Genomic DNA, 12,325 nt, shown 5'->3' on the forward strand with positions numbered 1-12,325 from the left:
AGTGTGAGGATTACACACTGCCTGCCACAGCAGCTTAATCATATCCTGCTGGTTTTTTAGTAACTTGCTTCTGAGCAGTGTTGTGACTGAAAGATGACACAAATCTAGACCAGGAAGTTTCAACACAAACTCTTTTATTTGAGAATATTTAAGGCATTAATGAAACCACTGCATAATAACAAGAAAACACTCAAGCGTCACACACCTACAAGAGTTTTTGGCAACCTGAAGGTTTAACTGCATATTAGGGTTTATGGTTTCTGTCGTCTTTCATTATTAGCTAACAATGCCATGGGTGGCAAGTACATGCCAAACATCCCTCGGAGATAAATAATAAAAACACGTACAAAAATAAAAGCTCTATGTTCAGCATGACACGAATACCCACTATGCACCATTCTGCTTCATGTAAACTCGGACAAATAGCGTTTTTCACAGTCAAGATGATACACACATTAAAAGGCAACACAACCCCCCAAAATTATTGAGAGCAAAAACAAGACGATCAGAGATCACAACATAATGCTCATTTGTGAAGACATTTTCATCAGGAGGCTCGAGAAGATCTCTGACAGACAAATGAACAATCACATAAAACCTCAAAAAAAAGGTCAAAGTGCATGCAATGTAACTCCAGGCTTAAAGAAGCACTTCCTATGGCAGTAGTGTCTGTTTGGCACTGATAAATGAACCACAGTCAGGCTCAGAATACTCTTAGAGAGCTTTAGGTAATACAAACTGCCTTGTTCAAAGGCATTAATCAGGAGTGTCCCAACCTGCTCCAGGAGGACCAACTTCCTGCAGAGTTTAGTGCCAACCATCGCTCACAAACCTGGCAGGAAGTTTCAAGTAATCCTAAAGACCTTGATTAGCCGTTTCAGGTGTGTTTATTTAGAGTCTGCGAGAAGGTTGGACCTCCAGGAGCAGAAGTGGACAAACCGTGCATTAGGACATTCAGATTACTGTCTTTTAATTTGTGCATGACTTCATGTAGCAGCTTGTGGATAATTCCAAGAAATGTCTTAAATAATGACTCTGGGCACAAAGAAAAAAGAAGGAACAACCGACAAAACGTATGCTGTAACAGTAAAATCTCATTTGCAAGACGGTCGTCCGTATAAGAGGCTACACCTCTTCCTCGTCCACTTCCTCGTTTCCAGGCATCTGCACTTTAACCCAGCCATCTGTAGTCAGGCTGTGCTTCTTCTGATGTCGTTTGTAGTTGTCCCAGTGGCCAGTGGTGTAGCCACACTCTTGGCACTTATGGGGCTTCTCGCCTGTGTGGCGCAACATATGCCGCTTTAGGTTCATACTCTGGTTGCAGCTGTAATTGCAGATTGCACACTGAAAGGGTTTGGCGCCTGAATGCACCCGCTGGTGCCTCTTGAGATTAGCCAGGTTGCCGCAGGCATAGTCACACAAGTGGCACTTGTAGGGCTTCTCGCCGGTGTGTACTCGATGGTGCCGCTTGAGGTTGTCGAAGTGGGCAGAGGCGTAGTCGCACTGCGGGCACTTGTATGGCTTCTCTCCACTGTGGGTCTTCATGTGGCGGGCCAGGTGGTTCGGGTAGTGGGTGATGAAAGGGCAGGCAGCACAGGTGTAGACTTTGTCCCCTCGTTCAGCGGGGCATCCGGGTGTGTCCTTAGTTAACATTTCCAGGGTGCACTTAGCACATATCTGGGCCGAGGATCCATCCTCGTCATCCAGGGCCATGCCGCACAGCCGACAAGTGAAGGGGAAGAACATGGGGGGCAGGGGAGCAGCCTGTCCTGACTGCAACACCCCTGCCGACGACTGCTGTGGAAGCCTCAGGCCATCAAGTGTGTGCAAGTAGTTCCCATCCCTTCCCGCATGGGCTCGCGAGGCAGACTGCACAGCACCTGCAACTGAACTCTTTGTAAAACTCTCCTTTCAGTATTCTTTCAGGACACAAAGCAGAAGCTTACTTACCTTCGGTGGGGGCAGGAGCTGCTTCCTTTTCCTGCTGACTCAGGGTAGTGTGGTTTAAACCATTGCCACTTACTGGCTGAGGGGCACTCTGACCCGGGCTTACAGCTGCATGCATGCGCTGGTGCCTCTTCAGGTTCCCTAAGGAACTGCATGCAAACGTGCAGTTGTTGCACTTATAGGGCTTTTCCCCGGTGTGTATGCGCAAGTGCCTTTGCAGGTTCACTAGTTGTGCTGATGCGTAGGAGCACAGCGGACACCCGTATGGCTTTTCGCCATTGTGCGTCTTCATATGCCTCTTAACATGATTGGTGTAGCGTGACGTGAAACCACAGAGCGTGCATGAGTGGAGCTTCAGGGAACCATCCTCCGCAGCAGCGCCCTCATTCCCTCCCCCTCTAGACTCGGCTTGTAAGCCTAAGTCCGAGCAGAGTTTCCTGTCTGCAACGCCATTCACATTCCCTTTGCAACAGCGCATGCAGAAGGGCCCCACCAAGTCCACGCCTGGTCCCAGGGGGTCTTCCAGGAGCTGACCACACCCTCTGCAAGAGAGGTAAGAGGGAAAGGCAGACTCAGAAACCCTCTCTTCACGCTCGCTTTCGGTCGCACGCAGGTCTTCAGCGTCACTCTCCATACTGAGGCGGCTGAAGGGAGAGCTCTCCTCGTCTCCCAGGGGGAAGCCAGGCAAACTGATGTCAGCTGTACAGGACCACAGCAAGACACTGCATTACATTATGCAGCTGTATAGATAGATTTTCTGCAATCTGAGCTAGTGTGCAAGAATTCAATTAAAACAGAAATTTCAACAATTTAGTGCTAATAACAGGACATTCTTTCAGTATCTGTAATATGTGAAGCTGATGAAGCAAGATTGCGTGCATCTATGATTTTCAAAAAACACTACAAATTTAGCACAAAATATCATCAGCTGAAAAATATTTGGCATTTATACTTACCCACTAAGCCAGCTGACAAACGTTAAGTAAATTCTGATAGCAACAAATAAAAGGTGGTACTCCAACAAAACTAAATTCTAGTGTTTCTGCTCATTGTCTTTCCATGAAACGAAGTTTTCCTTCTGCAAGCTGCTGATGTACATGCACTGTGTAGAAATGTGTGAGTCTGAAGTCTGAACGGGCGTTTATAGTGCCCATTTCGGAAACCCCAGGTGGGTGATTACCCAGCCTAATGATAATGATGATGATGATGATGACTATAATGGTCCTGCTGCTGATGATCACAACTAAATGCCTTATTATAATGTGTCCTTGATGGTGATGACTGTCTTGATGACCTTTATATAATAGTTGTAACATACTGTATTTTTTTCCTGATTTGACATTTTGAAATAGTATGTTCTGTCAGAAGGCCAAAACCATTGAAATTTTCCAGAACGTTAGGCTCACTTCTTTCAACTGTACAATGAAGACCACACTGCTTGCTGACAGCACTTATGTTACAAGTCAGTCTTCACACTTAATGTCCCATATTAAGCACATATGGCCCCTCACGAATGCCAACAATACAGCAAACTAAAGCATATGTATAAAATCATCAAGATTTAGCAGTAGCAATCATAAAAGTTTCAGTGAGCACCCTAATTTATTTCGAAAACTCATTTTATAAAAATATATAGTCACAAGACCTATGTAAAAATATGGAAATTGTTTTCACTTAGAAACAAATTTTAATGAAATATGTAAAATTCCTCAAGATTTCTGGATTTTTCCATGAGAGTCTAAACCCTTTTAATATTCCCTACCAAAGTTAGGCTTAGAAACTCACGTAACTCACCTGAGAACTTTTCCAGGCCTATGATCTTGTTGTCATTGTCAGGATCTGAAAACTCGAGTTCTTGTCCCAGGAGGAAGTCGCTCTCAAAGGTAAGGCTTGCTGAACGTACAGTGCCTAAACCATCTTCAGAATCCACTGAAAGCAAAGAGTCCAAAGTCAAATACAGCTGCAATGGCATTGGAAAACATCTTTATAGATATAGATGAAATACATATAAAAAAGGATGTAAAAATGTGTACTAAACCCATGTGAAACCCCTACAGTGGCTGTAAGCTTTTAAGTCATGATTATACAAATATAAGATTTACAGTAAACTGCACACCATGTTGTGGGATTATATTCATTTGAAATAACTCTTGGGTTAATGACTAATTAAAATAAATATAACTCTCAAAAAACACAAAACAATCATAGAATTGCGCCCTTTGGAATTTTTTTTAATAATAATAACAATTCTAATTATTTTATAAGTCATTTACACCAAGCCACAATTTATGTATTGTGAAGGGAAAAAAAAACATGAAATGAATAACTTAATGGTTCCTGTTAATATATTCACACGATATTTTTCATAATATGACAAAATTAAAAATGGACTGGAAATACAATAATTTATAATTTATGCTGACATAAAATAACCCAATTTGTGTTGATTTCTTCTTCTTCACACATATTTCATCCATTTCAACTATTGTATGGCAAAATTGCTAGTCACGGTAGAAATTACACCACAACTTTGAGTTTTAATTATCATTACTTGGATGAAAAAAAAAAAACAGCTTTATACATGTCTGAAAAAAAACTGTAAAAATAAACAAAGGCAAATAGTTTTTTTTTTTTTCAAGACAGTTTTAATGTGATTTCATAAAACAAAAGAGGAAGGATAAGTTAAAGAAACAGCCCATCTAGCAGCATTTACTTGGCAGTAACAGGCTCTGGCTTTACTGTAATTTTACTGCCATCTGCTGGGCGAAACAAAAAAAAATAAATCACAACTTTTTAATAAAGAAGAAACAAGAACACAACCTATACTTTTGAAGCAGGCTATGTTTACAGCAAGTATTTGTATTCATTCAGTTACCATAACAGTGATTTACCACATTCGTCTGAAAATCTTAAAATTGCTTAATATTAATATGAATTACAGGCAAAATTCAGCATTTCTTCCTAATCTGACACAAACATATAATTAACTCCTACTTTTGTTAGACACATTACAACTTTTTAAATAAAGGACAGTGGATACACACAGCATATAAAATCATCAGAAGAATCTACCAGTCAGCTTGTCTGACACCTGAAATCACAATTCAAAATCAAGTCAAAACACAGTGCAGTGCAATTGTTATGTTTCTGTCAATACAAATAGATTTCTCATATTATATTATATATAATATATAAACTAAATATAATCATATAACCAACAAGTCGTAACCAAGTGTAATAGGTTCCAAGAGCACATAAATAAAAGAGCACATAAAAAACAAGACACATGACCAATTTCCATACTTTTTCTCTGAATTAGTAAACACCAACAAATACTAAACATGTGAGAGGAGTGAACGAATACCAAGATTAAATGAGAAAGCAGCTTACACTTGACTGGTTGTGGATTCTGTTGTTTTCTTCTTGGCATCTTCCAGTCAGCCTTTTTATTTGCAACCTCCTCTGGGTTCCCTCGAAACCAATCAACTCATTCTCCAAAGGTACATATCCTTTAAAAGCATTGAAATAACACACGTTACTGATATACACGTCAGAACAACTCATTTAACAAATGCATTGCGCGTCTAGGAGCTAACATGCTAATCTTACAGTGACACATAAGATAAATAAGCCTTGCGTCATTTACAGTAAATAAAAGATATATATTAATCTCGCAGTGCAACAGAATGCACGTCTGTGTTCATGTACGTTAGTAGGCTACACGTACTGAAGTGCACGAGCGCCCAGCTTGTGTGTTTCTTCAGTCGATATGCAACACACAGATCTAAACACTCCACTCCAGCTCTGTTGTCAAGCTCAGCAGATGTCATAAATATACCTGTTCTTTCTAGCTGACACGTTAAATACCGGTTCCCGTCGAGGCAAACAGCGGCGTCTGACGGGGCGCTACTGCTCACAGTCCGCCATTCCGCAACACATCGACCACAAAGAAAGGCAATTAATGCTCTTTTTTCATAACTTAATTGATTTCCAAATTGCCATTGTATACATTTTCTTCCGCTACGTTGCGTATATCCGTTTCCTCGCCTACGCATTTCCGGGGACGTTGCTGCTCTGTTTATACATTTCTCTTTTTATGGATTGTTGTTCGATATTAAAGCTAAAATAAAGGAAAATCTGCATTTAGATTTAGGGAGGTTAAATTAATTTTGTACCGCATTTGATTCATGTTTTTTGTGGGCGCAATAACTATGAATAAATCTCGCTTATGACAACAATATTATATTATATTATATTATATTATATTATATTATATTATATTATATTATATTATATTATATTATATTATATTATATTATACATTTTGTAATATTTTCTTACTATAAGATTAGAACAATACGAACTACACAGCCGTCGTCCAAATTATCATTAGTAAATAATAATGTTAATTATACGTATAGGCTATTGTAATGTTATGTAAAAAAAATATAGTAGCCATTATATTAAATAGTTTGCTATTATTGGTGCTCAAGTCTCAGAATGACATGACAATTATATTTATTTGCAAATTAATACTTTGCTAAATTACTACACAGATATAACATACTTTTACTACAATTGCACTATATATATATATGAGAGATATGAGATATGAGATATATATATATATATATATATTACATTAATATTATTCACACAATCTCCTGAAGGCCATTACAACCTGTCAAGCAGCAGAGGAGCTTAAGGAGGGAACCTCGGGGTTCAAGGGGATTTCCTCGCCAACATCATGTGGCGAATCTTGGACCAGAGTCCAGAAAAACACTCAAAGACACGCAAATAGGCGACGTTCTACAGCAGTGGGAGGAGCCTCGAGAGCTTGCGCTTCCTTACAAGAGGTCCTCATCCGCTCAGTGGGAGGAGCCAACCGATGGCGCTGAGCTGATAACGCACTGAGCGGAGGTAAGAGACCGATTACATTCAATTATTATTATTATCTTTAAGTCCGAGGATGTTTTTCTCCTCATGCGTTCGGGTATTATAAGCTGCATTTAAGCATAAAAGTATATTATTTGGCAGGGGGAACGGCAATACGTAATAACATTGCCACTCCCTGCAGTGCTGTGATGCCCTGGTCAGACCTTCTGATTAATTATTACAAATTCTGAAATTAGACAAATTATTTTAGTGCATTAGATTTAAAGTGGCGCTAAACAGACACAGTTCAGCACAACCGAGAGGTCGTATGAAGTGCGTGAGATTCTGTACGTAAATACATGTAATATAAAGGTCCGTCCTGTATCCTTGAAGTAACAGTTGATGTAAATGACGGACCACTCGTGGCCCAAATGTGGAGGTGTGTCCTCATATAACGCCCTAAACGGCATTGCCACGAACCCACGATGTTTTCTTGAGTTGTTAGTCAGGATATTAATGAGATATCTTCAAAAGAGACTGATATATTATAAACACAGCTATGATTGCATTGCATCGGCCTTTGATATTTTTGGTTTGCCAAATTGTTGCCCAGTTTGCTTAATGTGGTCAAACAAGAAAACTGCTGAGTGCATGTCCAGGAATAGTCCTGAGAGAAAGAAAACACACCGAAGGCAATCCAAAGATCTCAGCCACAGGATTTTTCTCTACGACCAGAGAAGCTATAATACACATTTGAGCTCTATCTCATCATTGACGCCCATTGCAATGTGCACAATAAAAGTATTTATGCATGCCAGATACTCTAACAAGTCGTTAGTTAATGTATCATGTAAGCATTAAAAACAAGCTTTGAACTCCATTATAATTGCATAATGCTTTCTTTTGTGGTTAAATCTTGGTCCAGTGCATTTTAAAACCCTGCTTGTCAGTGTGTTGAATGACATTGAAATTAAGCGAATGTCTCTCATCTTTATTGGTTTCTGTTCTGTTGAGAATCTTGAATTTTTTTTTTTTTTTTTTTTTTTTTTTGGCCCAGGTATTTAATATGTATAACTTTAGAAATAAATGTATCTCAAGATTGTTTTTAGCATGGATAATCTTTAAGAAATGCAGTTGTTTCCACAAAAAGAATAAGTCACTGATTTTCTCTCATGACCATTTTATGTTTAATGAACGTAACCCTAAAGTACTAAGTAGCTTAATAGGCAATACCATTTAATGTCAAATTTATTCTTATTAAATGTGAGACCTTGTCAGAATGTTTCCCCTTTGCAACGCTGTGTTTCTAAAGCCTGAACGAAAATTGATCCTCATGATTATATGCTTTCTATTGTTAATTTTATTATTGCAGCATTAGCATTAGCAAATTGAAGAATTTGTATTCTTGAAGCATTCTTATATAACTAGCAGAAGAACTGAAAAACTTGTTAAATGCATTGTTATTTTAGTATAATTTATTTACGATTGTAGATAAAACAATATTTGGAAAGATTTACATTTTTATATTTTAAGTTACAGTAGCAAATGGTAGTAATTTTGTTTTGTGCTATTGTCAGTTTTATTAGTTTTAGTTTTTTTTAATAATTTATTTAGCTTAAGTTTTTTTTTATTTCAGTGCAAGTTTTACTACTTTTAATATTAAAATATTTGAATATCTAGAAAGTTTTTAATCTGATATTTATATATTAGATATACACAATAACTCCCTCTCAGTTATGCACTATGCAGGTGTCTTTGTGTGTTGGTGGAATACAGTAGTATACAGTAAACTTAGGCGATAATCGGGGTCTTTGTAGTTTATTAATTAGTCACACCTGCTTTGGAAATGAGAAACAAGATGGGAATAGTTTTTAGGGCTGATGGTTTCCCACTGCTTCGGGTGTGTGCTCACAGTGTGTGTGTGTGTGTTCACTGCTCTTTGTGTGTGCACTTCTGATGGTTAAATGCAGAGCACGAATTCTGAGTATGGGTCACCATACTTGGCTGAATGTCACGTCACTTTTTTTTTTTTTTTTTGGGAAATTGTTTGCAGGGTCAATGACATGATGATTCTATTTATTTATTTATTTATTTATTTTAAAGAAAATTTATTCTTTTATTTTAGCAAGGAACATTAAATGTATAAAAGTGAGGACATTACACAAGATTTATTTTTTGAAATTTTTGAACTTTGTATGCATCAAAGAATGCAGAAAAATAAACAAAAATATAGAGCAGCACAACTGTTTTCTACATTGATAATAAATGTTTCTTGAGCAGCAAATCAGCATATTAGAATGATTTCTGAAGGATCATGTGACACTGAAGACTGGAGTAATTATTCTGAAAATTGAGGGATAATTACATTTGAAAAATATATTCAAACAGAAAAGAGTCATTTTTAATTGTAATAATATTTCACTGCATAACTGTAAATGGCAAATAAATACAGCCTTGGTGAGCATAACTAACTTGTTTAAATGGATGCTTTAAATGGATGTCCACTTAGAGATGTTTTCTTACTTTAGCATTTCCTAATTCTGTTCATGTTTTTCTTTTCAGGGATGAACATTTGTGGTGCGTTTGGATAACTGAAGGAACAGAAAACTTTTCACTGTGGGAAGAAAACTATGACCCTTGATCAGGGAACTCTGTTGTGGGACAATTTTCGTTTTTCCTCACAATGTTTTCTTTGCCAATGTTCAGTGTTAGACCATAAGCAACAAACAAAGACACACTAACAAAAGGGGCCTGATCCTCTCATGCTGTTTTTAGCTGGGCTGTCCAGCTCTGTATAATGAAGAGACCCAAGCAAACAGTCCACAGTCCCTCAGTTTTCTCAGCTTCTTCAGCCGAAGCCCAAATCTGACACCCAGGATTGAAAAGCCAGCGGGACTTTGAACAAGGAGGACGTGGCCATCACTCTCACGCCCAATGAGCATAAGCAAGTGGAACAAGTAAGACAACATCATTCATTTATTCTATAACCAGTACATATGTTTTTTAATCTCTGTATTCTGTAAGGCAGTAGGTGTAATGCTTTATTTCACCTGGTAGACAAGTTATCATCTTACTTTCTTTCGAAAGCATTATGCTTATTTGATCATGACTCCTCAGATTGTTGAGCCCAAGTGGATTTTTTTGGATGCAACTTCCCTAAATAAATAAATACAGGTGCATTTCATAAATTAGAATGTCATGGAAAAGTTCATTTTATTTCAGTAATTCAACTCAAATTGTGACTCGTGTATTAAATAAATAAATAATGGACACAAACTGAAGTAGTTTAAGTTATTTTATTGTGATGATTTTGGCTCCACATTAAACAAAAACCCACCAATTCACGATCTCAACAAATTAGAATATGGTGACATGCAATTCAGCTAATCAACTCAAAACACCTGGCAAAGGGTTTCCGAAGCCTTCAAAATGGTCTCTCAGTTTGGTTCCTAGGCTACACAATCATGGGGAAGACTGCTGATCTGACAGTTGTCCAGAAGACAATCATTGACACCCTTCACAAGGAGGGTAAGCCCACAAACATTCATTGCCAAAGAATCCTTGTCGTTCACAGAGTGCTGTATGCAAGCATGTTAACAGAAAGTTGAGGTGAAAGGAAAAAGTGTGGAAGAGAAAGAATGCACAACCAACCGAAGGAACCACAGCCTTATGAGGATTGTAAAGCAAAATCGATTCAAGAATATGAGTGAACAAAGGAATGGACTGAGGCTGGGATCAAGGCATCAACAGCCACCAACACAGATGTGTCAAGGAATTTGCTGAACCAAAGACAATGTCAGAGGCATCTACCTGGGCTAAGGAGAAGAAGAACTGGATTGTTGCCCAGTGGTCCAAAGTCTTCTTTTCAGATGAGAGCAAGTTTTGTATTTCATTTGGAAACCAAGGTCCTAGAGTCTGGAGGAAGGGTGGGAGAAGCTCGATAGCACAAGTTTGCTTGAAGTCCAGTGTTAAGTTTCCCACAGTCTGTGATAATTTGGGGGTGCAATGTCATCTGCTGTGTTGGTTTTTGAAAACCAAAGTCACTTCACCCATTTACCAAGAAATTTTGGAGCACCTCATGCTTCCTTCTGCTGACCCAACTTTTTGAGGATCCTGACAAAATTTGGCAGTCATAGTTGGTGTGCTTGACTGGCCAGCAAACTCACCAGACCTGAACCCAGAGAGAATCTATGGGGTATTGTCAAGAGGAAAATGAGAAACAAGAGAACAAAAAATGCAGATGAACTGAAGGTCACTGTCAAACAAACCTGGGTTTCCATACTACCTCAGCAGTGCCACAAACTGATCATCGCCATGCCATGCCAAACTGAGGCAGTAATTAAAGCAAAAGGAGCCCCTACCAAGTAATACATGTAGAGTAAATGAACATACTTTCCAGAAGGTCAACAATTCACTAAAAATTGAATGAAGTATTCTATTTTGTTGAGATTGTTAATTGGTGGACTTTTGTTAAATGTGAGCCAAGATCATCACAATTAAAAGAACCAAAGACTTAAACTACTTCAGTCTGTATGCAATGAATTTATTTAATATGTGAGTTTCACAATTTGAGCCTGTAAGTATACTGCATAAAATCTTATGTTGCAAATTCATTCACTTTAAACCGTTATCATCTGTCAAACTTGTGTGACTTTTTCTTCATGGAACACAAAAGGAAATGTTTATCAAAATACACAACCTGCTCTTTTACATATGATACAATTGAAAATAAATAAATCTACCCACATAAATTTAATTTTGGACCGCCATATGGACCACTTCCTTTGGGGCACTACAGTGTTCTAAATGACTGGAAAAATTATATCCATGCTGTTCATTTCCCTTCCCCAAACCATTTTATCCAATTTGTTTTACTGGGAGTGTCTTATTTGTCCTGTTGCCAAGAAACAGTGGTTAGACTGTCATTTTATTATTTGATAAAACAGTTTTATCAAGCAACAACACAAATGAGTGAAATGTATGGGGAATAAGGCAGCTGTGTTTGCCAGAACTTCACAGTAAAAAAAAATAATAATATAAAATTAAATAATAATAAAAATACGGTATCATCACTTTAGGTTTTACATATTTAAATTTACACCTGTATATACAGTAAATGTATAAATAATAAAAGTGTATGTGTATATAATGTTAATATACCAACCTACTGAAGTAGTATCTGTTTGTACCTTTTGTACTTAGAACCACCAAACAAACAGAGATATAATATGTAGACGGTGTATGCAAAAAGTGCACAGTGTCATATATATATATATATATATATATATATTATATATATAATATATATAATTTAACAACATAAGATCTACATAACTGATAAGAACAAACTAAGAAGAAAAAAACGGTTGTCAATGATAAACATCAAATGTGAGTGCTGTCACACTGGGAATTCGGACAATTTACTTTTTTTTTTTTTTTTTTTACTGTAAAATTATGAGATTTTACACTCCAACAAAACGTTAATGGTATTTTAGTATAAAAT

At 37.5% G+C, this 12,325-nt stretch overlaps 2 protein-coding genes across 4 annotated transcripts in view; one reads left to right on the forward strand and one right to left on the reverse strand.

Moving 5' to 3' along the window:
• Positions 1 to 12,325, forward strand: part of LOC113063237 (serine/threonine-protein kinase MRCK beta-like) — a 492,601-nt gene that overhangs the window by 386,599 nt on the left and 93,677 nt on the right. The window lies entirely within an intron of this gene.
• Positions 124 to 5,988, reverse strand: LOC113063243 (zinc finger protein 513-like). 3 transcript variants are annotated; one of them, XM_026233495.1, is made up of 5 exons: positions 5,786 to 5,988; positions 5,338 to 5,456; positions 3,742 to 3,876; positions 1,951 to 2,646; positions 124 to 1,880 (listed from the first exon to the last, which is right to left on the reverse strand). In XM_026233495.1, exons 2-5 carry the CDS (start codon positions 5,375 to 5,377, stop codon positions 1,126 to 1,128), a joined length of 1,626 nt encoding a protein of 541 aa, XP_026089280.1. In that variant the 5' UTR covers positions 5,378 to 5,456; positions 5,786 to 5,988; the 3' UTR covers positions 124 to 1,125. The 3 variants fall into 3 exon arrangements, with proteins under 3 accessions (XP_026089280.1, XP_026089278.1, XP_026089279.1); XM_026233493.1 differs by having other exon boundaries at positions 124 to 1,886; XM_026233494.1 differs by lacking the exon at positions 5,786 to 5,988 and adding an exon at positions 5,675 to 5,760 and having other exon boundaries at positions 124 to 1,886.

The sequence above is a fragment of the Carassius auratus genome, chromosome 45 (genome assembly GCF_003368295.1).
Source record: "Carassius auratus strain Wakin chromosome 45, ASM336829v1, whole genome shotgun sequence".
NCBI classification, from domain to species: domain Eukaryota; kingdom Metazoa; phylum Chordata; class Actinopteri; order Cypriniformes; family Cyprinidae; genus Carassius; species Carassius auratus.